This window comes from Chrysemys picta, chromosome 3, assembly GCF_011386835.1.
Source record: "Chrysemys picta bellii isolate R12L10 chromosome 3, ASM1138683v2, whole genome shotgun sequence".
NCBI classification, from domain to species: Eukaryota; Metazoa; Chordata; order Testudines; family Emydidae; genus Chrysemys; species Chrysemys picta.
The window spans coordinates 40,093,455-40,118,648 of record NC_088793.1 but is presented as its reverse complement, the minus strand read 5'-3'; the positions used below and the strand labels follow the sequence as shown (position 1 = coordinate 40,118,648).

Genomic DNA, 25,194 nt, shown 5'->3' with positions numbered 1-25,194 from the left:
GAAACTGATGTAAGCAGAGTCAGGATGAGCTCTACCCTGACATCTGGTGTTGAATTATGGCGAGGGTGGAAAAGAACTCCAGGGGCTGATCTTGTTTGCATAGGCACACCTACCCGCCTAGCCTGGGACAACAGCAACTGAAAGTGGTTACTTTGACTGGTGTGGGATCCCCAGTTCCTCTGTTATTGGGGCAGGAAGAATAAAGTGTTGTTACCCTGATTCTGTGAATCAAGGCCAGTGGAACTGTTGTATAACAGAGGGACTCAACATTAACTAAGTAGCACCCGCTAGGCAAGGGGCATGGGTTACCAAACCCAGTGAATGGAGAGAGGCTGGGGACAGGTATTTGTACCTGATGGTATGGGCCCCCTTTTGAGGGCCTGAAACACCAATTGTACTATCTCCTCTCTCCACTGTTGAATAGCAGAGCTAATTTTGATTCCATTAAGAGTCTAATTACACGTGGCTATGCTGAATTCACTTTGGGCCATAATGCACTAGCACTAGGGCTTCCCTACTACAAGCTGAAATCACTATGAGCTGAGATCACTGAGTGCTGTGTTAACTAGTAGGAGAGCCTGAAGATTTATTGCTAAGTGGCGAGAGCAGTTTGTGGGACAGTTGGTGTGGCCCATGAGACGGTGAGTGGAGCAGTTTGCAGGACAGTTGGTGCAGTCCAGGGGATGGCGAGCAGAGCGGAGCAGTTTGCGGGATGGCTGGAGATGCTCACAGGACGGCTGGAGGAGCGGACAGGCTGGTGGTGAAGACTGCAGCAGAACCCCATGGAGAGGTGGGGCAGTCAGTCTCGGACCACGTAAGGTGCCCCTTAATACCCCGTGTGCACCTTTTTTGCCCCCATTTCCACCCAGGCTGGGGGGGGGAGGGAGTAAGACTCTGCAGATAAACTTTTGAACTCTGGGGCTGCACTGACCAGGGACAGAGACTTTTGGGTTGTTGGACTTTTGGGTGATTTTGGAGTTGCTGGACTCAAGAGACTTTTGGGGTGTTGGACATTAGGGACTTTGGGGGTGGGTCTTTTGCTCATGGTTTGTGCTATGAATCCTGTTTGTGGTGTTTTCCCAATTTAATGCTGATGTCGTTTACCCCATGTTATTAAACATTTTCTGCTACACTCAGACTCCGTACTTCCGTGGGGAAGTATTGCCTCTTAGAGGCGCCCAGGGGGGTGGTATGTAATTGTCCCAGGTCACTGGGTGGGAGCTCGAGCTGGTTTTGCATTGCTTTATTGAAACGGAACCCCTAGATACTGAACCCGGCACTTGTTGCTGCCAACTCAGATGGGCAGAAGGGTTACACTATAATGGGTCATGCTGAAAGATGATCTATCAGTCTAGAGAGAGGTTATTAGTGGAATTCCTTTAGAATGGGTCTTGGGACCAATCTGATTTAACATATTCATTAATGACTTTGGCACAAAAAGTAGGAATGTGCTAATAAAATTTGTAGATGACAAAGTTGGGAGCTATTGCTAATATGGAGGAGGACTGGAATATCATACAAGAAGATTTGGACAAATTTGAAAACTGGAGTAATAGAAATGGGATAAAATTTAATAGTGAAAGTGCAAGGGACTTTAGGGACTAACAACAGGATTTTTTCCAGTAATCTGGGGATTTACCAGTTGGAAGAGACTGAGGAGGAGAAAGATCTCAGTTTACTGGTGAATTACAGGACGACTATGAGTGGGCAATGTGATGTGGCCATGAAAAAGGCTAATGCATTCCTAGAATGCATTAGGTGAGGTATTTCCAATTGAGATAATCAAGTTCTGTTATGATTTTATAAGTCACTGGTGAGATCTACTCACTGGAATACTGTATGAAGTTCTGGTCTCCCATGTTTAAGAAAGATGAATTCAAACTGGAACAACTGCAGAGAAGGGTTACCTTTTTTGGGGGCACAGTTCAAATGCTGGTTTGAAGTAGAATAAATGGCGGATTCTCTGTAACTTGAAATATTTAAAATGTGATTAGAGGACATCAGTAACTCAGTCAACAGGTTAAGGCCTTTTTCAGAAGTGTGTGGTTGAGGTTCTATGGATGGCAATGTACAGGATATCAAACTAGATGATCACGATGGTCTCTTCTGGCCTTAGAATCATAGATTCATAGAATATCAGGTTTGGAAGGGACCTCAGGAGGTCATCCAGTCCAACCCCCTGCTCAAAGCAGGACCAATTCCCAACTAAATCATCCCAGCCAGGGCTTTGTCAAGCCGGGCCTTAAAAACCTCTAAGAAAGGAGATTTCACCACCTCCCTAGGTAACGCATTCCAGTGCTTCACCACCCTCCTAGTGAAATAATGTTTCCTAATATCCAACCTAGATCTCCCCCACTGCAACTTGAGACCATTGCTCCTTATTCTGTCATCTGCTACCACTGAGAACAGCCGAGCTCCATCCTCTTTGGAACCCCCCCACAGGTAGTTGAAAGCAGCTATCAAATCCCCCCCCCCATTCTTCTCTTCTGCAGACTAAACAATCCCAGTTCCCTCAGCCTCTCCTCATAAGTCATGTGCTCCAGACCCCTAATCATTTTTGTTGCACTCTGCTGGACTCGTTCCAATTTTTCCACATCCTTCTTGTAGTGTGGGGCCCAAAACTGGACACAGTACTCCAGATGAGCCCTCACCAATGTTGAATAAAGGGGACTGATCACATTCCTCGATCTGCTGGCAATGCCCCTACTTAAACAGCCCAAAATGCTGTTAGCCTTCTTGGCAACAAGAGCACACTGTTGACTCATATCCAGCTTTTCGTCCACTGTGACCCCTAGGTCCTTTTCTGCAGAACTGCTACCTAGCCATTCGGTCCCTAGTCTGTAGCTGTGAATGGGATTCTTCTGTCCTAAGTGCAGGACTCTGCACTTGTCCTTGTTGAACCTCATCAGGTTTTTTTTGGCCCAATCCTCTAATTTGTCTAGGTCACTCTGTATCCGATCCCTACCCTCTAGTGTATCTACCACACCTCCCAGTGAATCCATGCTGACTGTTCCTGATCACTTTCCTCTCCTCTAAGTGTTTCATAATTGATTCCTTGAGGACCTGCTCCATGATTTTTCCAGGGACTGAGGTGAAGCTGACTGGCCTGTAGTTCCCCGGATCCTCCTTCTTCCCTTTTTTAAAGGTGGGCACTACATTAGCCTTTTTCCAGTCATCCAGGACCTCCCCCGATCGCCATGAGTTTTCAAAAATAATGGCTAATGGCTCTGCAATCTCATCCGCCAACTCCTTTAGCACCCTTGGATGCAGTGCATCCGGCCCCATGGGCTTGTGCACATCCAGTTTTTCTAAATAATCCCGAACCACTTCTTTCTCCACAGAGGGCTGGTCACCTTCTCCCCATACTGTGCTGCCCAGTGCAGCAGTCTGGGAGCTGACCTTGTTCGTGAAGACAGAGGCAAAAAAATCATTGAGTACATTAGCTTTTTCCACATCCTCGGTCACTAGGTTGCCTCCCTCATTCAGTAAGGGGCCCACACTTTCCTTGACTTTCTTCTTGTTGCTAACATACCTGAAGAAACCCTTCTTGTTACTCTTAACATCTCTTGCTAGCTGCAACTCCAAGTGTGATTTGGCTTTCCTGATTTCACTCCTGCATGCCTGAGCAATATTTTTATACTACGCCCTGGTCATTTGTCCAATATTCCACTTCTTGTAAGCTTCGTTTTTGTGTTTAAGATCAGCAAGGATTTCACTGTTTAGCCAAGCTGGTCGCCTGCCATATTTACTATTCTTTCTACACATTGGGATGGTTTGTTCCTGCAACCGCAATAAGGATTCTTTAAAATACAGCCAGCTCTCCTGGACCCCTTTGCCCTTCATGTTATTCTTCCAAGGGATCCTGCCCATTTGTTCCCTGAGGGAGTCAAAGTCTGTTTTCTGAAGTCCAGGGTCCATATTCTGCTGCTCTCCTTTCTTCCTTGTGTCAGGATCCTAAACTCGACCATCTCATGGTCACTGCCTCCCAGGTTCCCATCCACTTTTGCTTCCCCTACTAGTTCTTCCCTGTTTGTGAGCAGCAGGTCAAGAAAAGCTCTGCCCCTAGTTGGTTCCTCCAGCACTTGCACCAGGAAATTGTCCCCTACACTTTCCAAAAACTTCCTGGATTGTCTGTGCACTGCTGTATTGCTCTCCCAGCAGATATCAGGGTGATTAAAGTCTCCCATGAGAACCAGGGCCTGTGATCTAGCAACTTCTGCTAGTTGCCAGAAGAAAGCCTCGTCCACCTCATCCCCCTTGTCTGGTGGTCTATAGCAGACTCCGACCACGACATCACCCTTGTTGCTCACACTTCTCAACTTTATCCAGAGACTCTCAGTTTTTTCTGCAGTTTCATACCAGAGCTCTGAGCAGTCATACTCCTCTCTTATAAACAACGCAACTCCCCCACCTTTTCTGCCCTGCCTGTCCTTCCTGAACAGTTTATATCCATCCATGACAGTACTCCCTTGTTGGGGCGATGAACAGCAGAGGCTAACAGAGGGAGTTTGGCTGGGATCTGTCCGAGAGGAGGTACGCTAAGTGCTGCATGGGGGGATGTGTTGGTGAGTATCTGAGTGTCTGTTGCTGGGACAGTTTGTCAGTTTGACTGTCTGCTTGATTGCTTGCTTGCTTGTTTGTTTGAAAAGTGTGAATTGGGAGTGCTTTGTTCCAGGTGGGCCTTGAGTGAGCCTGACTGGTATGTAAGGGCCTTTTCCTTGCACAGGAAGGATGGACGAGAACACCACTTGCGCCTCAAACTCCTTTATCCTTCTTCTCAGAGCCACGTAGTCTGCAGTGAGCCACTCAAGGTCATTCTTGGCAGTATCATTGTTGCCCACGTGGAGAAGCAGGAAGGTGTAGCGATCCGAGGGCTTGATGAGTTGGCAGTCTCTCCATCACATCGTGTATCCTAGCTCCTGGCAAGCAGCAGACCTCTCGGTTTTCCCAGTCGGGGCGGCAGATAGATGACTCCGTCCCCCTTAGGAGGGAAGCCCCAGCCACCACCAACTGTCTCCTCCTCTTGGGAGTGGTGGTTGTGGAATACTATCCCTAGGACAATGCATCCGATACCTTCCAGTCAATGGGGTCTTCTTCTGATCTGTACCCTCAGATGACTCGTCCAAACCATTCTTCACCGCAGTACCTGTGCAGAGAGGCTGAAAATGGTTTCTTACCTTTGTCTGCATTAGAGGTATATGGGTTCTCCTCTTTCTTCTTCTGGAGGTCACATGCTGCCAATTTTCTTTCCTGTTCTGCACTGTCCTCTCTTATTCTTCAGCATGATGTGCGTGCAGTACCAAACTCTGACTTCTATCTAGAAAATGTTCATTTTCTCTGATGCAATGCAGGGTTGATACTTGGGTCTCTAGTTCTTTAACCTTCTCTTCCAATATGGAGACCAGTTTGCACTTCGTACAGGCAAAGTTGCTTCTATCCTCTGGGAGAAAGACAAACATAGCATATCCTGTGCAGGTCACAACAGCTGATCGCTCACTATCTATATTGTATTCCTTCCAAGAGACTCTTCAGATGTTATAACTACTTCTCAGAAGCCTGAAAGGCAAATCCTCTGTGGGAACTCCCCCCAGGCAAACTCCCAAGGAAACTCCCTCTGTTTGCTTTTTCTCTGTTCGCAGCTCACTCCGTTCAAAAGTGGCTGCTTTTTTATAAGTCTGCTGGCGCAAAGCAGTTGCCCCAGCTCAAAGCCTTCCCTCCAATCAACCACGCAAGGCTCACCTGGAACAAAGTACTCCCAATTCATATTTTTTGAACAAACAAACACACAATCAAACAGTCCCTGCAACTAGCAGCAGTCAAATAAATGGTCACAGCAGAAACTTGGATATTCACCGTACCAGCTCACAACACAGCCCCCTAATGCAGCACTCACCATAGCTCCTCTCGGACGGTTCCCAGGCAAATTCCCTCTTTTGGCTTCTCCTCTGTCCACCTACTCTGTTTTTCTGCCTGCAAACACTTAAGTCTTTCTCTTAAAAAGAACAGGTCAGAAATTGTGGCTTTAGTCTGGGGTTTTCCCTCAAGAGCAAGAAATGTACTAGATGTCAGGAAAAGGAAACCATATGAAAACAGAAGGAGTGTTTGGGATACCAATCCATACTGCTGCTTAAGCATATGGGTAGAGATTAGCACTTCAAGGCTCAAGGCAGATTGCATTCTTCCTCTTAGCATTTGTGCTTTACATCCTCTTTATTGTATTGATCTCCATTTTACAATAAACCTGCACACAGAAAACACACCAAGTGGGATGTCATAAGTGCTGCTGGAGATTATTTTGAGGGATCTGTCATTATTTTATAACTAGAATGGTAACAAATGAGTTTGAATGAAAATAAATCAGGGTAGGAATTCTGCACATTTGTCCAAACATCTTGTCACAGTTATCTAAATGTATCTCCCAGTTTCCATTGACCATTGCCATATGTATATAATATTATTTCTTGTGCTGAGGGCTAACTAAGGCCAATGTACCTTTCAAGTTCTACCTCATACTTATTTTAGAAAGCACCTACTACATTCAAATAAATGGTTATGTTTTCAGTTTATTAAAATAATAATTTGATTAGTCACTAACAGGGCATTTTGGGAAGGGACATGCAAATATCTTTTTCCATGAACTAGATACTTAGTAACAGGATAGATGCCAGATTTGAATCTTCATCATATGACTTGGCTATATATGAACAACAGGCGAAACTTAATTTTCATCCTGCTTTTGAACCTATGCGAAAAGGACTAAGCTTTGTATATCCATGAGCCAGAGATGAACAATCTTCTAAATCAAGCCTTCTGAACTGATGTCTTCTAAACCAAGACTTCTGGAAAGTCTTGAGAAGTGAGCTACAAACTAAGAATTAAGGATGAAAAAGTCTTTAGCTACTGCTTTTATTTTTTATATGATTATCTCAGCAATAGAATTCTCAGTGGGAGTTGTTGTAAATGGATATATTGTTGCCGTAAATTGTATCGACTGGGCCAAAAGCAGAACGCTGACTTCCTATGATAAGATCATAACCAGCCTGGCCTTGTCCAGATTTTGCCTACAATTCTTCATGACAGACTATTCCTTATTTAAGTTATATTCACATCTCTTTGTTAGATTTCAAACAGCTCAGCTTTATATAGCTATCTGGTTGTTCATAAACCAAATGAGTCTCTGTTTTGCAAGCTGCCTTTCTGTGTTCTACTGTGTGAAGATTGCCACTTTCAACCAGTCCCTCTTCAGCTGGTTAAAACTGAAAATCTCCAAACTGGTGCCATGGCTACTTTTGGGATCTGTGCTTTACTGCTTGGTTACCACAGTTGCTTTTACATTGTTCAGCTATTCCTATTGCTTATCCTCTCACAACTCCACAGATCGTCTATCAACAAATAGCACGATGTCAGACAAGATAAAGAACCTTATGGAACTCACTTTTCTGATACACAGCGTAGGATCTATTTTCCCCCTTATTGTATTTATTGTTTCATCTGTTCTGTTAATCATATCCCTTTGGAGACACATCAGGAAAATGAACCTTAATTCAGACCTTAATCCAAATTTCAGAAACCCCAGCACGGACGCCCATGTGCGTGCTCTTAAATCTGTGGTGTCCTTTTTCATCGTCTACAATATTTATTATGTGGCTTCAACATTCTCAATAGGAAACATATCTTATTTGAATGCTGAATGGAAAATGAGGGTGTTTTTATTTATCAGTGCTGCTTACCCTTCTGTACACTCCATTATCTTGATTCTGGGCAACCCCAAATTAAAACTGGCCTCAGGAAAAATTCTGCATTCTGCCAATTGCTGTTTCAGATAGGTTACTTCATAATAGCAATTCCTGTCCTTCTGGATCAAGAATGTTCATTACCTTTAAAAAGCCGAATAGTGGAAAAAATATTTGATTTTACCCTTTGTTCCCATATTCTCCAGTCTATTATCCATTTGAAATCTTTCTTTTTGTTATAGTACACAAAGCCACTGGCACTTTCCAAGAAAATCATTTTCACATTCCCCACCAATTCCCATTCAAACTCTTCCAATGGACATGAGTCCTTTCCTGCAGTAGAATTGCTATCTTTTTAAGAAGAGACTTCTCATTGGATGAGATCACCAAATTCATTTTCATATGATGGATTCGGCCAGGACTGAAATTTGGTCTCCACTTTTAAATGACATTTTGTTTATAAATAAATAAACCAACCATTGATAGAAATGAGATGACCCTGCCTGGATTGGTCCATGCATCCCTTGTAAAAGAAAGGACAGTCATAGGACTGTCTATTGGAATTTAATAAAAAAGGCTAGTCAATTGCAGTTCACTGTCCCCAAGCATCAAGAACAGTTATCTAGGTGATAAGGCTTAGTTAGAATCTGGCTGGATGACTATAACTTTCTTCTTTTAATAAGTAACTGTGTCATCATCTGACCTGCAGTGAAAGGCTGCAATGGAAAAACAAGCATGAAATTGTTAGACTGTCAGATACAGAGAAAACAACTTGAATCATTGAAATAACAGTTGTAGGAGCCACTTTTTCAAAAGGATACCCTGCTTTTTTCAGAGACTGTTTGTGCCCACAATTCAACTGAGTGCAGAAATATGAGTACTTGTGTCTCTACCTACCTGAGGATAAAACTGGCAATTTTTCAGGATTAAACTTCACTCAAAGAAGGAATCTTAGTCTCAGCCCTTTGAAATTCACCCTGTTATACTAAAAAGTTTATGCTTGATTCATATATTTTTTCAAAGTAACATAACCATACAGTTAATTATACAAATCATCTATTAGCTACATCTAACTAGTGAATTGTTTGGTAATTTAGTAAGAAGCTTGAACAAAAAGCATGAATAGTTAAGGTTGATAATTCAGTACTGTGATATAATATAGTTAAGGGAATGTACATGTACGTTTATGAGAGGGGAAAGGATTGTTCATGACCATTGCCTGGAAAAAAGATTTTTATAGAGGATTTAAATAATAAAACATAAATTATTATCAATACTGTGGTTAAGACATTTAAGATTGTATTCAGAGGAGTTTACAGGGTGGACAGTAATATGGAGTCCCACTGGAATAGGAGAATCCCCTTTTGAAAGGGACCCAGCATTGGCATCTAGCCCTGGAATAACCTGAGGCAATGAACATTAGCGATGGTTGAAATATGGTGACACTGTTATGAACATTTTTGAAATAGTGAGTTAAAATTTAAAAAACAAAGAGACCAGTCTACTAAATATAGTCTTTTGTGGGCTTCGGACCAGGGTAATTTGGGACATGTGGGACAGTTTGGAGAATATGTCTGTGTCAACTTATGAATTCCTTTCTGTTTTATGGATACCATTATTGTAACTTTCAGTGGATTAGAGATGCCATATGGTAGCAAGACCCTGGAACACATGCTTAGAAATGTGCAGCAAAGTAATCCTGGCCTCTGCCATTGAATAGTTGAAGAATAGTTTCTTTGAGAGCAAGGTCTTTGAATAAATTCTCTCTTCACAAAAACCTGTTTGGGGAGATGTGGAATTCCCCTTGGACTGAACACTTGAGTGGAAGAGCTGTAGTTTCTTCAGTGACCCACCTTATTAAAGAGAGAGAGAGAGAGAGATGGATTTTAAAAGGTGGGCTTCTATAAGCCAAAAGGAGCCACCAGGAATGGAAATCCCAACTGAATGAATGGAGGCAAGAGGGAGGTGGTGTACTTCTCGAAGGACACTGACCAAACCCAAAGGATTCTGAGGTGCAATGAGGACTCGGAGGGGATTGTATTCAGGACTTCGCTTTGCATAGCTCTGTAAATCTCCTGTGCTAAGAGTGTAAATCTCCTGTGCTGTTCCTTACTGTAGTTGCTATGTGTCCCTGAGTCTTCAATTACACAGCAACTACAGCCAAGTGGGACTTGGCAGGTGGGGAGAGGAAGGAATATGCATAAACTGCTGGGAAGTCTTTGGAGTGTCAGCATTGGTTTCCGATGATAGGGCAATTGGACTGTGAGGTCTCCCCGCAGAAAGAGGCCAAACAGTGAGTCTTCACCTGTAATTGTACCTAAGAGGCCATTACTAGAGACAGTATCTGGACCCATCTAGCTGGAAGCACATGGGATCCAAAACTTGGGTACAATACAACAGACTGGTGTAAGGAACATGAGCCACAATTCATGTCAGGCCTGGAAACATTGAATTTTTCAGTGCTGAATGAAGTCAGTTTAACAAGAAATGCTAAAGCAGTTTTATGTCTTCAGGTTAAAGGGCACAGGGGTTAGCTAAAATCCTGTATCTAGGCTGGGACCCTCAGAGTCATTTCCCTAATGTCTTTCCTAAGTAACTGTCATGGGTTTAATGAGTGTAAATGGGGGAGAGTGTGAATAACTAGCTTACAGTCTTTAATTATATTTCACAAAACAAATGCGGGCCTCGTGTCCATTGGCCTTAGACAAAAGTCTGTTACTGAGTTCTACAACATATGTATGAAACAGTACCTGTCTCTGTTGAGCCCAGCAGATTTGTCAAGAAAATGATCATTCCTTACTAGAACTTTTGACAATCACCTAATACAGACATTGCCCACTGCCAAATCACTGGACCACGTTGAACTACATCCAACATCCTGGGGGTCTGTAATTAGACTGTGAAAATACAAAGGTGACCCCTGAGGCAGAGTAAAGGGAACACTGACCCATATAAATGTTGAAAGCAAGCGGAAGAGAACCTTATGCTCTCTCTCATGTTTAAATGACATCTGAAGCAAAGTACCCCTCTCTTGTCTGGACAGGCCATCTGGAGGAAAAAGAGGTGAAAGACTCTGACCAATTGACTATGACAGCCTGAAACATCCTAAGCTGGTAGAGAGAGAGAGAGAGAGAGATCTCACAGGTTTTAAGATATGAGCTCAAAATTTTTCCCCATCAATCTTGTGCCAGATAAGAACAATCATGTAAGTGAAAGATTCCAGAAAGAAAATAGTGAGAATTCTTTTATATGGCTGCTATGATAATTGGGTCCACAAATTTAACCTAAGTGTAAACTCAGCTGTAAATTGTGAGTGAAAGTTCACAAATTGCCAAGTGATTTGTTATGTTAAATTTTGTAAGAACAGATGAAAGAAAGAGACAGACTGAATTAATTTAAACAGAAAAGGTTTTACTGATCCCACTCAACGATTATGTTAAGATTATGATGGGTAAACAAGAGGAGAAATCAATTAAACAAAATTGGTGTATTGGAAATTAGGTCTATTGGTGGACAAAATAATGAGAGGATCATCTATTCTGCCCCAAACTCCATTTTGGGCTTCTGAAAAAGAAAAGAGTTCTTAGTAAAAGAAGCAGTTGTCTGACAACAACCATTGCAGTGAGCTTTATCATCTTGGCTTCCATCCCTACTATCCCCTGGGATACTGGAACTTCTTCATCCTGGTCCTAACAAATATCCTGACCAGACCGGGCCAGGGAGAGGACACAGATGACATTGCTACCTCCATCAACTTCCAGCTAAATTCTGGATATCTCCCAACCCCATGTGTCCTTTTCCTTCTACACCTTATTTCTTTTCTTTCCTATCTCTCTCCTGTGACTGGAAAAAAGGAAGCTAAAAGCAATGCCCTAAACAGCCCAATGCTAGTACAAATTTGCCAGATCTTGGGTTGACTGATAAGACCATGTACTCTGCCTCTGTTTTTGTAGCAATGAGGTTCTAAGAGAGAGTCAGCATCCGAGACAGATGCTGCATTTTCTCTCTTTGCTGAGCCATTGGATACTGTTCCCAGGTTAATACCCTATTACCCTTACACTCGTCACTGTCCACATGAGCGGACTCAGCCAGGGCTATAACAATGTGTACATGTTTGTGTGGGGTGTATGTGAGAATTTCACATTTCAAAGGAAGAAGAGGACATATTATTCTGGTAGGTTGATATTTTTAATTTACAAATAAATGTTGTCTCTTTGAAGCATTTCTGAAGTGTGGAATGCTTGATGTAGTCCTGAGGAGATACATTAGTGAATGGAAAACAGTTGTGTGGTCTAAGATGCATTATAAAATATTACTTGGGTCTGAATCAGGTTTTCGCTCAGTTCAACACAAGGTTTCACCCAACTCATAACAATACCAAATCAACACATCCTGAATTTCTAATAGAAAACCATGGAGGAAATCCATGAAAAATTTGACCAAATAATGAAACAATCAAGAAATATGTATAATCGGTATGTGGGTATGCCATGGAAAGAAAAAGCTGTAATACATATAATTTATCATGATGAATTATTCCCTCCAGGCCTGGTCACACACAGCAGTAAAAAGTAGTCTGGTTCAAGAAAAAAAAACACTGACTTGTGTTCAGTAACATTCTGAAAGTAGCACTATGGGGGTCCTCACAACAAAAGTTTTGGTGGCCTCAGACTGCAACCACCAACTCTTGCTGGTGGCCACTCTTAAAATTTTTCCTAAAATACTTAAATAGTTTTATGAAAAACAAATAAATATGCACATATACATGTCCAAATCATTGTAATTTATTTATGTATGTTTTTTTTGCAGACTCAATAATAAAAATAATATACAGATGTCACTATTCTTTACTGAACTTAAACAGAATAGAAATACAAATAAGTTACTCTGCATGTTTTGCTTTTTTTAGTTGATTTTTTGTTTTAGATTTGCCAGCTAGTAAGTCTGCTACTGTGAAAACTGATATTTGTATATTTGTTAATATCACTTTTCACAGTAGATTTACTCATCCCTGGCAAGCTGGGGGACAAGTTAAACCCTGGATGGGAAGGTCGGTAAGGAGGCAGAAGGGCCAGGGGTGATGGGCATGAGTCATGGGCTGGAGCTAAGGTCCTGCTGCACGACTGGCAGCTGGAGGAGGCAGCAGGGGTCAGGGGTGATGTGGGGGGGGGGAAAGCCTGGGGCTGGAGCCCGAAACCCTCAGGCTGGGCGATATAGCCCGCCACCACATGGCCAGAGCCTGCTGCCCACTGCCCCAGGGCTGAAGCCCAAATCCTAAGCCACACCGCCTCCGGGAAGGAGGGGAACTCACACTGGTCGCCTGCTCCTATAGCGTTTGTAACTCCAGGAGGGGGCAGGGACCAACCCTGGCTGGGGGCCCGAGGGAGGGGCAAATCCATGAAAAATTTGACCAAATAATGAAACAATCAAGAAACATGTGTAATCGGTGTATGGGTATGCCATGGAAAGAAAAAGCTGTAATTCATATAATTTATCATGATGAGTTATTCCCTCCAGGCCTAGTCACACAGAGCAGTAAGAGGTAGTCTAGTTAAAGAAGAAAAACACTGGCCTGTGTTCAGTAACATTCTGAAAGTGGCACTATGGGGGTCCTCACAACAAATTTTTTGGTGGCCTCAGACGCAACCATGAACTCTTGCTGGTGGCCGCTCTGATAGTTTTTCCTAAAATACTTAAATAGTTTTACGAAAAAAGTCATCTGGTTGTAAGGTCGAGGTGATGGGCATGAGTCAGGGGCTGGAGCCTGGGGTCCTGCTGCATGGCTGGGGGCTGGAGGAGGCAGCAGGGGTCAGGGGCGACGTGGGGAGGTTGGGAGCCTGGAGCCGGAGCCCAGAGCTCTGTGGCTGGGGGACAGAGTCAGCCAGAGCTGCTGCCCACTGCCCCAGGGCTGAAGCCCAAATCCCAAGCCCCACCACCCTCAGAAAAGAGGAGAACACACACTGGTCACCTGTTCCTAAAATGTTTGTGACTCCAGAAGGGGGAAGGAACCAACCCTGGCTGGGGGCCCGAGGGAGGGTCTGCTGTTTTCCCCCCCACTCCCCATCACCACCCATGAGACCATGGCCACAAGAAAAGTCCCTGGTGACCACATTCAGCCACGGTGGCTGCATTTGAGAAAGGCTGCCTGTAATATCAATATATTCGCTATTCTGCTGTTCCTATTCCTACTCGTTCAAGGTAATTATAGGAATAATGTGCATATTGTAAATGTAAATATAAATGTACTTAATCCTAAGGTCCTAAATCATTTTTGATTCATTTCTCCCCCAACAAGACAATGTCCCACTTCACAACCTCAATCTTGTTTTAAAGGTTTGAAAGACTAGTCTATATACAGTGTGCACACTATGGATAAGGGATACTGCATTCCCAACACTGCATTGCTCTTCTTCTTGGTCATTTCTCCTGGTATCTCCAGATCTCTGTCAGCTCTGGCTTTGCTTCCCCAATTCTCCCTCTACTTCCCAAGCCAGAATCTGCTGCATCACTACGAATTAGCTTGAAAATTAATCCCCTGCTGCTACATTTACATTTCTTGTAATAATACAGATGGCTGTGATTTCATTCGTTAGATGTATAATGGGTAGGACTGGGTGAATAATTTGTAGAAAAGAATTTGTTCAACGAATTTCACTTTTTTCTGTTCTAGAATTGTCTGCCAGCAGATTACCATTTACTCTATGTTATGGTTATTCAAAATTATTGTTAAAAGTGTTTTTATTTAAATCACAAAAAGGCATGTCTACAAGGCTCTCGGATCTCTGCATCACTTAACTCCCACTTAAACTGTGAAAATAGGGCATAAATTGGACTTCAGTGATGCATAGGTTATATCAGTTTGCTGCTACCTCTTGTGGTTCCCAACCATCAGAAAAAAATTACAAAAAGTAAATAATTGCACCTATCCCTTAATTGGTAAGCTGACCTGATTTGTTTTGTAGCATGATCGCAGACATACATTTTGAGGAGGCATTTGAAGAGGGGAAGTGTAGATTCATAGATTAGAAACTCTGTTTTAGCTATGTTGAGCTTTAGCTGATAGCTAGAGATCCATAAGGAGATGTCAAAGAGACAGGTGAAGATTATAGTTTGAACAGATGGCGGGAGATCTGGAGTAGAAAAGTACATCTGTGAATTATCAGCATAGAGATGGTAGTTCCATTTATATTTGGAGATGAGATTACTCATAGATAAGATATGGCAAAGAAGAGAAGGGACCCAAGGACATAAAACTGGAAGAGTGATAAGGCAGATCCCCCAAAGGACACACTGAAGGAGAAATTACAGAGATAGGAGAATAACCAGGAGAGGATAGTCATGGAATCTGAGGGAGAACAAGATTTCAAAAAGAAGAGCATAGTCAAGTGTGTCAAAGGAGGCTGACAAGTCAAGGAGGATGAGGATAGACTACCGGTTCTGACCTTTAACTAGGAAGAAGTCATTAGAGACTACGGCCAGAACAAATAAAGTGGAGTTCTTTTTTACTCAGGTATTGATTTTGTCAGCCATTCCATTATATTGCCCGGGAAGTATGTGAGGCCGACGGGACTATGATTACGTGGATCATCCAGTTTACCCATTTTAAATATTAGCACAACATTAGCTTTCTCTCAGTCTTCTGGAACTTCCCGTGTTCCAAGACTTATTGAATACCATACATAAAGGGTCAAGAGAGCTCCTCAGTATTTGGTATATAGAGAAATATCTGGGATTGCATGTATGTAGTATGTTCAAAAATAGACCACAATCCTGTAAATACTTACACATATTCTTAACTTTACACATGTGAGGTATGGGTCAGTGGGACTCCTTGCATAATTTAGAGCATTTGTGTGTTTGAAGCATCCTGCTTATATATGGGATTATATTTTTTTCCCTCTGCAATGTGAATATATCACATTGTAGATGACCTTTGATATGTAATACAGCTGTACGTTAGGCACATTTAAATGTATATGTCTGAGCTAAGTGACTGAGTGAAAGTGATGAAAATCTCTGATGAACATTCCATTTAAAAAAAATTTGGATATGCAAAAGATCTTGCCATGACAATCAAAGCACCAAACCTCCATGACACTGAGAAAGCATTAAATGAGGGCCTCCAAATTATGGAACAATACTTCCGGAAATGAAGGCTCAAAAAACCCCGTGGAAAAACAATAGTAAATACAATTCATCTTGATAATAGGAGTGCCAAAAACACATTGAAAGTAGCTTTCTGTGGTAAAAATGTGCAACATGATTACACTCCAGCATGCCTGTCAATGAAATTCGACCACACCCTTACTTTCCATGATTACGTTGAGAAAGTAGCTGCAAAGATAAAAATCAGAGTGAACATAATTCAGAAAATAGCAGGGACAACCTAGGGTGCATCGGCATCAATGCTGCGAACATCTGTAATGGCACTTGTATATTCGGTAACGGAATATTGTGCACCTGCATGGAGCAGATACAGCCATAAGCAACTTGTTGACACCCTGGTGAATACAGTGATGAGGTTCATCATTGGATCCCTTAAGTTAACTCGAAGACCATAGCTAGCTGTTCTAACATCGCTCCCCTGATGATACGCTAACCTGCTGCGATACTCTGCAAAGCTCAATGAATCTTCTTATCCACTAAGATATTGACAATGCCCCCCACTCAATTTTTTACATCAGACAAGCCTTTCTAGGAACATTTGCTTAGCCTCATGCAATCAGGCTATGATCAGAAGGACACTTGGAAAGCAGAGTGGGCTAAACGAGACTTTAAAAATCAGCACCTTGTGATGCATCCCACTCAGAAGGCTCTTGGGTTTGGCCTTCCACAGACATCTTGGTCAATTCTGAACCAAATTCAAGCCAGTCATGATAGATGCGGACATCTAATGCACAATGGAAAATCAAGGACTCCCTACCTTGCGAGTGTGACTCCCATAACAAAACATCAAACATATCACCACCTACTGCCCAATTTATAAATATGAAGGAGGCTTCACTGCTATAAATTCTGATAGTCCTGATGTAGCTATCTGGCTTGATCAAGTTCAGGTAAAATTGTAGTTGCTGCTCTACACAAGCCATACAAAAGCAGAAGATGGAGCTACAACTTGGTCTTTTGAATGCCAATTCCAAGGGTGAAATCATGGATCCATTCAAGATAATGGCAAAATTCAAGCCACAATTTCAGACTAGGTATATTTGGTTCTCAGTCAAAACAGGATAAGGATCTGTGCCTTCTAACTGCATTTACACAGAGCAGCTGTGTTAGAAGAACATTTTCACCAAGGAATTCCATTGGAGTAGTTCAACAGAAATCAGGTATTTGGGGGATGGATAAAGTTCCATATATTATGTCTGCCTTTGATAAAATGAGAATCGTGAATTCTCAACATGAAGAGTGTAATGGATTAGCACAGGTTTTTATTTATCTATATCAGGCTGAAAACTCTTTTTGTTTTTGAATCATAGAATATTAGGGATGGAAGGGACCTCGGGAGGTCATCTAGTCCAATCCCCTGCTCAAAGCAGGACCAACACCAACTAAATCATCCCAGCCAAGGCTTTATCAAGCCAGGCCTTAAAAACCTCTAAGGATGGAGATTCTACCACCTCCCTAGGTAACCCATTCAAGTGCTTCACCACCGTCCTAGTGAAATAGTGTTTCCTAATATCCAGCCAAGGCCTCCCCTACTGTATCTTGCACTATAGTCTCCATCTTGAGCTGGGATACCCTGGAGGTGTCAGGAGAAATCCTTATACCCAGAAGAAGGGTAAACAATGGGAAAGCTATCAAGAGTCATCAAACCCAATAGTCCTCCATTCAGATGGGTCCACCCTAGAATAGCAGGCTGGATGCAGTTCCAGGAATTCCCTTTTCAAAATTTAGATGGGGGTAAGAGTGTGGATTTAACCAATCAGTTTAAAATTTCCTTTGCAAAGTTTGTGTGTTATTTGCTTGAATTGCCAGGCGTTTACTTAGGAGATGATGTACTGCAAACTAGATTTCTGAAATGGCGTATGCAAACAAGACTGGGCAAGAAGGATTTAATAAGACTCTGTGGCCTCAGTCAGTCCTCCTATGATATACCTGAAGTAGTGTCAAGCCTCGAGGGAGGAGCTAAAAGGCCTGGGCATGGCTCAGTTTGGGGCTGGTTGGTAAGAAAAGCAGATATCTAGCCCCCACTTGAAGAGAGAAGTCTGGTTGGATCCAGGAAGCAGAGTTAGATGGATGGCAGACAGAGACTCCCTGTTTACAACCAGGAGTGCAAGGCAGTTGTGTACGAAAGCTGGAGGAAGTGAAACTGCCAGGATTCTCTGTACTAATAGAGAAGCCTGCAGGGAGGAGAAAGCCTCCTAGTGAGCCAGGGAATGTCCTGCCGAGGGAGTAGAGAAAACTCTTCTGAAGCAGAACCACTGGGGTGACAGAAAGTGCTAAGAAGGTCTGCAGTGATCCTGGGTAAGAGGCTGAGAGAGATGCCAGTACACAATGAGCCTGGGAAGAGCCTGTGGGCAGAACCATCCCTTAGGTACCGTGATGAGGGTGACCACTCCAGGCCTGTGTTTTGGGTGGCCCTATGGGCCGGTGCTACTGGCTGTCGCGGTTGGACCCGGAAGTGACAGGTCAGTCCCAGAAGTGACAGATTTGTCACTTCCACCGTGGGCCCCGCACCTCCCTAGGAACGGTCCTGCCTCTGGGAAAGACCTAACATAGGTCAAGGTAGGAAGAGGTCCAGGGAAGCAGCAAGGCGTCTGCACTGACAGGCCTTGGCTGCTTAATAAAGGATCCCTGGAGCAGAAACCAGAGTAGAAGGAGGGCCTGAGTGCCCTTACTGGACCACCCAGGAAGGTGATATGGAAATACCCCTGACACAAAGGGGTGAGACCTGTGTTGGGCTGAAGACGCACCATGACATTGACAGACTATTGCTTATTGGACTTTTATTTTACCCCAATAGAGATGGGGCTATATTTAACCTGATTGTAAGGCCAAGATGCAAAAAGCAGACAACTGCAGAGCCGGAGTAGCTGTCAGCAGAGGTGCCACAGGAAGAGATCCTGCTAAACCACAACCAGCCACCACAAAGTGCACTGAACAATGAGTCACTCTTATAACTGCCCATTAAAGTGGAGATCTGCAGAGGTTGTGTTTAGTCTATTGGGAAGACTTGTGGAGGGAGGGGGTCGGAACTGATCAGAGGGCAGAGGGCAGCTGAACCATGGGGTCCTGCCCCCTAAGAAGGGAGAACTAGATGGTGGGCGTGGCAGAGGGCTGCATCTCAGGAGCATGTCAGAAAGGCCAGATTTAAAGATGGGGTCTGGACATTGCTCAGACCCAGCGGGTTTAAAAGCAAGTGGGATCCAAAGGTTGGATCCTGTACAATAGCCTGGTGCCCAGCGATAAGCAGGAGCTCAGCCAGGGCTGAACCAGAGTATTGATGTGGTAAGTCATATTTGGTTTCTGGATGGATAACTGTGTCTCTCTCACTGACATGCCCTGTATATTAGAGCAGGACGAAGTATTGTATTAATTAGAAACAATTGACTTTTCAGATTTGGTACATTTTTGTGTTTATGAATTGTCCATAAACTAAACATGATTTTTCATCAGATCACAACTACTCCTGTCTCTTTCCTGACTATTTGGATACATTATGCACCTCCTACCAGGGAACAGAACCAGTACTGTTCCTGTGACCAACCACAATGAGACAACTCAACCTGAATTTCTAATAGAGTGTCATAGAGTAAGTGACAAGAGAAAAATTGCCTTAAATAATGACTACAGTAAGGAAAATTGTGATGTAGATTAAGCTAATTTAGAATAAAGCCCTGTAGATGGTATCCATGGGCCAAAGGTGTTAACATACCTCAGTCACTGTCCAACATTAAGAAGTGTTGAACAAAATTCAGGGTTTGGTACAGAGACCTCAGCCTGCTTAGTACCATGGCAAACACATCATTAAAAAGACTTTTAACCTTTTATTAAAGATACAGAAAAGAAGGAAACAGAGTTAAAACATTTGAAATGTAAAGTGTTAAATACGACTTTCATTTTAACAACATTTTTTTTCCGTTGCCTTTAGCTGGAGAGAGTTTTTAGAAGAATCTGCTGGCCCCTTGGCTGACAACCTCTTCAATGGTAATAACTGTCCTTTTGGGAAAAAAGAAATTAGTTGAACTTGGTTGGAGCCCACACTGCTGCTGTTAAAGTCTGATCCCATTTCTAAGAAGGCAAAACAAGACAGGCACGCAAAAGGGGAGAGAAAAGAACTGCAAAGATAAAAAATGCAGTGTCCATCTCTGGCATTGACTTTCACTTGCAGCCTCCCTGCTGGAAAAACATAGGCCCAGCACACTCTGAGACCTGGCAAACTTGTATTAGCATCAGGCTGTTTAGGGCATTGCTTTTAGTTGTTTCTTTCTGGCCACAGTCTTACAGCAGTGTTGCAAAATATCTAGTCTTGGCCAGCTAAGTCAGAATCTTATTAGATGGAAGGAAAAAGGAATGGGATAGAAAAGAGAAGATATTAGAAAGGAAAAGAAAAGGGCACATAGTGGGTGGGGTGGGGTCCCAGAAGCACAATGAGGATGGCAATTATGATAGTGGAGTTCGTTCCAGTAGCTCCTGTAGGAAAAATAAATTGTTCCTTCAGATTCCCAGAACAGAGAGCAGTGGAAGGAAGTCTGCTTAGAGAATAAGAGTACTGGCCTGATTTGTGGAGTTCTTAATGTGGCAATACAGTATCTCTATTTTAGCTTTGCTCATTTTCCCCTGAACACCTGCTCCCCCATCCGTGTAAGCCATTATATTCAAATTTTGGAACCTAAGTTTGGCAAAGAGGGTATGTCTACAGGGCAATAAAATACTCATGGTTGACTTGAGCTAACAGGTCTTGGGCTGCAGGACTATGAAATTGCAGTGTACATCTTTTGGGCTCAGGATGGAGCTTGTGCTCTTTGATCCTGTAAGAGGGAGGGTCCAGGAGCCCAAGGGGAGGGATCCAGAACTTTGGCACAAGTATTTTACTATTCAATTCTCATAGAAAATCGATGGGACTTGGGTGCCTAACTGCCATATGTGCCTTTGAACATTCCCTTTTGCTTTTATGACTTTTTTCTGTTTAGCTCACCATACCAAGCTTCATTATTAGCTCATTGTGATATTGACCTTTACCTTCACTGCAATAATGCTTCCACCTTTTCATTATGGCAGTGCAGGAAATGGAATTTCCATTTCCTGGGAAATTCTTTGATTTTGAAACTAAAGATCAAAAATAAAGGAATTTCAGAATATCTTGGAGAAGAAAAATTAAGCTGAAAAACATTTAGGTTGAAGCAAAACATTTTGTTTCACTAAAATATAAATATCTCATTTTGATTTTGACTTGAAATTTTATTATATTCTGTAATATAAAATTAAAAAATGAAAGTTGTTAGAAATGAAAAATTGAAACATTTTTATTCAAATTAATTTTTGTCAACATTTAAATATTCCCACAAAGTTTTGAATTAGATGCAATGGTATTTTCTGATAGAGAGATATTCTGTTAGAATTTTTTTGATCTTCTTTATTATTACTATGATTTCTTTCTATTACCATCATGCCTGGGAGCCTCTAGCCAAAGACCATGACACCATTGTGCTAGGTGCTCAGTCCCTGCACCAAAGAACTTCAAATAAGGAATCTGGGGGAGTTGGAATTGGCTCATGTAATCTCCATGCCTGATGTTCACATTCAGTGGGAGGAATATCAAGTAAAGAAGGATACGGCAATAGAGAAAGGAAAAACAGAGGGCAGGAAACTGGACATCAAGAGGAAAGACAGTAAAAGTCAGGTAGGTGATATTGACAGTAGAATGACTGTACGTAATCTAATGAGGTATCTGGGCGAAAAGGAGCAGAAACAACTGAGATGTCTGTACACCAATGCAAGGAGCCTGGGTAACAAAATGGAGGAGCTAGAACTACTGGAACTAGACCTAATTAAAATAGTCATTTCAGCTGATTTTTTGCATGACATGTAATTTTTTCTTTTGCAAATGTGTTTTTTAAAAGTCAGTTTGGATAGTGTTATGTAAGCATTTGAAATGCTTAAATCATCTATAACTGTAAATAAATCATGTGGCATCTGTACTACTTAGAATGTTACTTTGTTTTACTCATGAAATTTTCTTTCTATGAGTCAATTACTTATTAAATGTATGCAAATAAATTAATAGAATACAGAACTTGTGTCCACATTTAGAGGTGCCCTCTTTGGTGATCAGTTCACTTAAGTCTGCCTTTGGGGTGTCATTTTCCCAGGTGCAGAGGGACCAAGCAAGATCCTCTGCAGCACCTAAATCCTGGAGGGAGGCTGCACAGGGAAGAGGCAGGAAAAGCAATGTGGCTGCAGAGGCTGCTAACTTCAAATTAGCTGTCTTGGAAGGCTCCACCAAGAGCAGACCAAATGCAGGTTGGATGAGGAGGCTTGTAATGGGGGTCACTCAACTCAAGAGCATTTCCTCCTGGCCAGTCATGGCCTAGCAGCTCTCTTCCCCTATGACACCACTTGCCGATGGTCACTCCATTGCTGTGGTGGTTTCTCTTCCTATAATTCACAGTGCTCCCTCTTCGCAACTCAGTCATCTGGTTAGGGCCAGTAGGTCACGCCTTCCAGAGTGTCAAAGTCTTACCAGATCAGCTGTCCAGATGACACCTTCAACAGACCTGTGCCATATCCCAGTGGCTGGTAGGGGAACCCAGGCCATCCCTTGATAATGGGTTCCAACCCAGAGATCCTATGATCCCTCTTTGCTTCCCCCCGGGCTTCTTCCTACCTTGCCTTCTCAGGCTTTCTTCCTTCACAACTCCTCTGGGGTTGACCTTTCTTCCAGATCTAGGATTCCAGAACTCATTCTGCCTCCTGGGTTTCCTCCTTCCACTTCTCTGCTCCCAGCAAGTAACTACACACTCTCTCCCCCTGCAACCCTCTGCTACCACCAACTTTCCCCCTTTATATTCCTTACATGGCTTCTCCCCCAGCTGGGCTTTATCAGCAATTAGTGTTTATAAATTCCTGTCCCTCCCTTCAGATGCAACTGTGAAGCTTAGTTGGCCTCTTCTTGACCACCTTCACCCCTATAGGGTTGGTGTGGGATGGACACCTCATAACAGGGCCATTGAAATCTGGATCAAGTGGCACAATGGTCCACAAACATTGTTGAAGGACAATCACTGCTGTTGCAGCCACTGCTTAGTTCCTGTGCAAAGACCATTGATTTGGTCAGTCTGCAAGGAGATGCAAATCTTACCTTTACTGAGGATCATATTATTGCCTGTTGTTCAGGGGATTTGTCTTTTGACAGTGAACCACAAGGACACAGAACATTATCTTCAAGATTCATGTTCACACGTGATCCCAAAGGGCATCTGTTTCTGGGTAGTCAGAATTTCAACTTTACTTTCTATGATAATTTTCAATGGAAATATTATTATAAGAATCACTCTGATCCATTCAGAGAACAGAAGCAGTACCACTTCTCTGACCCATCATAAGGAAGCAATGAATTCCAAACTTTTTCTTCTTAGCTCACACATCCTAGTCATATTCAAGTCTTTTTGTTTCCTACATGTCAACTTACATGCAAATGGATTTCCTTTTGTAGCTATCTTGATTCTCCTGGGGCAATGTAAGATATTTGGGTTTTATTTTGTTGTTTCCTGTCATTCAGGAAATAGACTTTATTGCAACATTACTGAGTTAACAAATGAATGATTACACTATTTGTAATTAGGGTGGGGTTTTCTGGTTTGAATAAAAGGGTACACAGAAGGAGAAAACCCAGAGATACTTTTGGTGCTCACAGAGTAAAAATTGTTTCTTTAGGACAGTTGCAAATTTCACGTGGATTCTGTTACAACAAGTAACAGAGCTGCACCTGGATGAAAGACATGAAAAATGAATATGAAAAAAATGAAAAAAAGATATTCAGTAGGATTCTGCTGTGTTCTGAGGGTAAAGTTGCTACAAGACATACTTATCTCAGCCAACCATTTATTATTTTATACAACACAAATGCAAAACTTGGTGCTGTTTTTTTGACATCTTGTTTGGTCCTCCTTGATTACCTATTTAATATTAATCAGATTTGCAGAACTCATGACAGGAGCCTAAAATCAGTCTTGTAAACTTAAAAGAGAGAAATGAAAGGACTCCACTTTGGGCTGGCTGTGATTCTTGGATGAGGGATAAATTAGTTTGGGGAACTTAAAAATGGGTGCAGAGGTTACAGGGACTTGTGACTAGCAAGTTCTATACTTTTGACATATATAGAATAATAAAATTATAGGTCTGGAAGGGACCCATCATGCTTTACTGAAACCATTAACAATTAGTTTTTGTCCATCTCTTTCTCTGCCTTGCCTATTATATTACTGTAAGCACTTAGGACGAAGAAATTCTCTTTGTGTCTACATCACCAAACACTGTTCAACACTGATCCTGACTGGGGCACTACTCTGATATAACTATTGATCAGCAATAAGAGTACAGCTGTAACCAGATCTGGCATGGATCTGTCACAGGTTCTCTTTATATGGATGGATGCAAATCACAGAGTTTTGTTAAGAAGATTAAAATCAGAATGTACCTGGATTGATGACAAGGACACTGAATGCAGGAGAGGATGGATTGTCAAATGTATACTTCTTCATGAAATTGTCCTTACGGACATCCTTACACCTCTGAGCAGAGATTTTTGGTAGCACATGCACCCTCACCAACCTTGTTCTCTGTACCTAGTGTATATAAGGCAGTGCAGACCAGCCGCCACACCAGTCTCTTCTCAAGTGCCATAGCCTGAGGCAGAGCTCCTGTGGCATCTGCCTCTAAGATCTTAGGTTATTTTTCCCTGTAAATATTTAGATAGGAGTATCTGTTATTTCTATAAATTTATTTTAATAATTTGGGGAAACTTGCAAACAGTTTTTTTTGGCAGGGGAGGGGACGGGTTAGGAGAGGTTTAGATTCCTCACCCACTCACTTCCTGCCCTCCCTCAAGCAAGAGTTTCCTCTTGAGAGGAATTATATTTTTGTTGTTTTTGTCTTGTTGTTTGAAGTTCTGGAACAAAGTTCCAGGAAGAGTAGTGGGTGAAAAAAAGCTAACTTGTTTCAAGACTGAGCTTGATAAAGTTATAGAGAAGATGGTTATTGATGATGTTTCCTACAATGACATCCACAACTGCTATTAGCAGATATCTCCAACAGCTGGTGCTAGGCATTAGATGGAGAGGGCTCTGAGTTACTACCGAGAATTCTCTCTCACCCACATAATCAGGGTCTAACTGATCACTATGTTTGGGGTTGGGAAGGTATTTTCTCCCAGTCAGATTGGCAAGGATCCTGTTTTTCTGGATTTTTTTCCCTTCTCTGAATCATAAGGCACAGAATGAATGGTGGATTCTCTGTAACT

At 42.4% G+C, this 25,194-nt stretch overlaps 1 protein-coding gene across 1 annotated transcript; it reads left to right on the top strand.

Annotated features, from left to right (window-relative positions):
- Positions 1-712: 712 nt before the first annotated feature.
- On the top strand, positions 713-24,973 carry LOC101947002 (taste receptor type 2 member 16-like). Its single transcript, XM_005289711.2, has 5 exons — positions 713-814; positions 1,643-1,758; positions 7,121-7,703; positions 21,481-21,576; positions 24,842-24,973. The coding sequence occupies exons 1-5, from the start codon at positions 713-715 to the stop codon at positions 24,971-24,973; spliced, it is 1,029 nt and encodes a 342-aa protein (XP_005289768.2).
- Positions 24,974-25,194: the final 221 nt, after the last annotated feature.

Excerpts from the sequence above, each read along its gene's own strand:
- LOC101947002 (XM_005289711.2), top strand. The coding sequence starts at position 713 with ATGGCTGGAGATGCTCACAGGACGGCTGGAGGAGCGGACAGGCTGGTG. Across the intron at positions 815-1,642 it reads GGCAGTCAGTCTCGGACCAC|TTGGAAGAGACTGAGGAGGA; the intron begins GTAAGGTGCCCC and ends GGGATTTACCAG. Across the intron at positions 1,759-7,120 it reads GCATTCCTAGAATGCATTAG|ATTTCAAACAGCTCAGCTTT; the intron begins GTGAGGTATTTC and ends TCTCTTTGTTAG.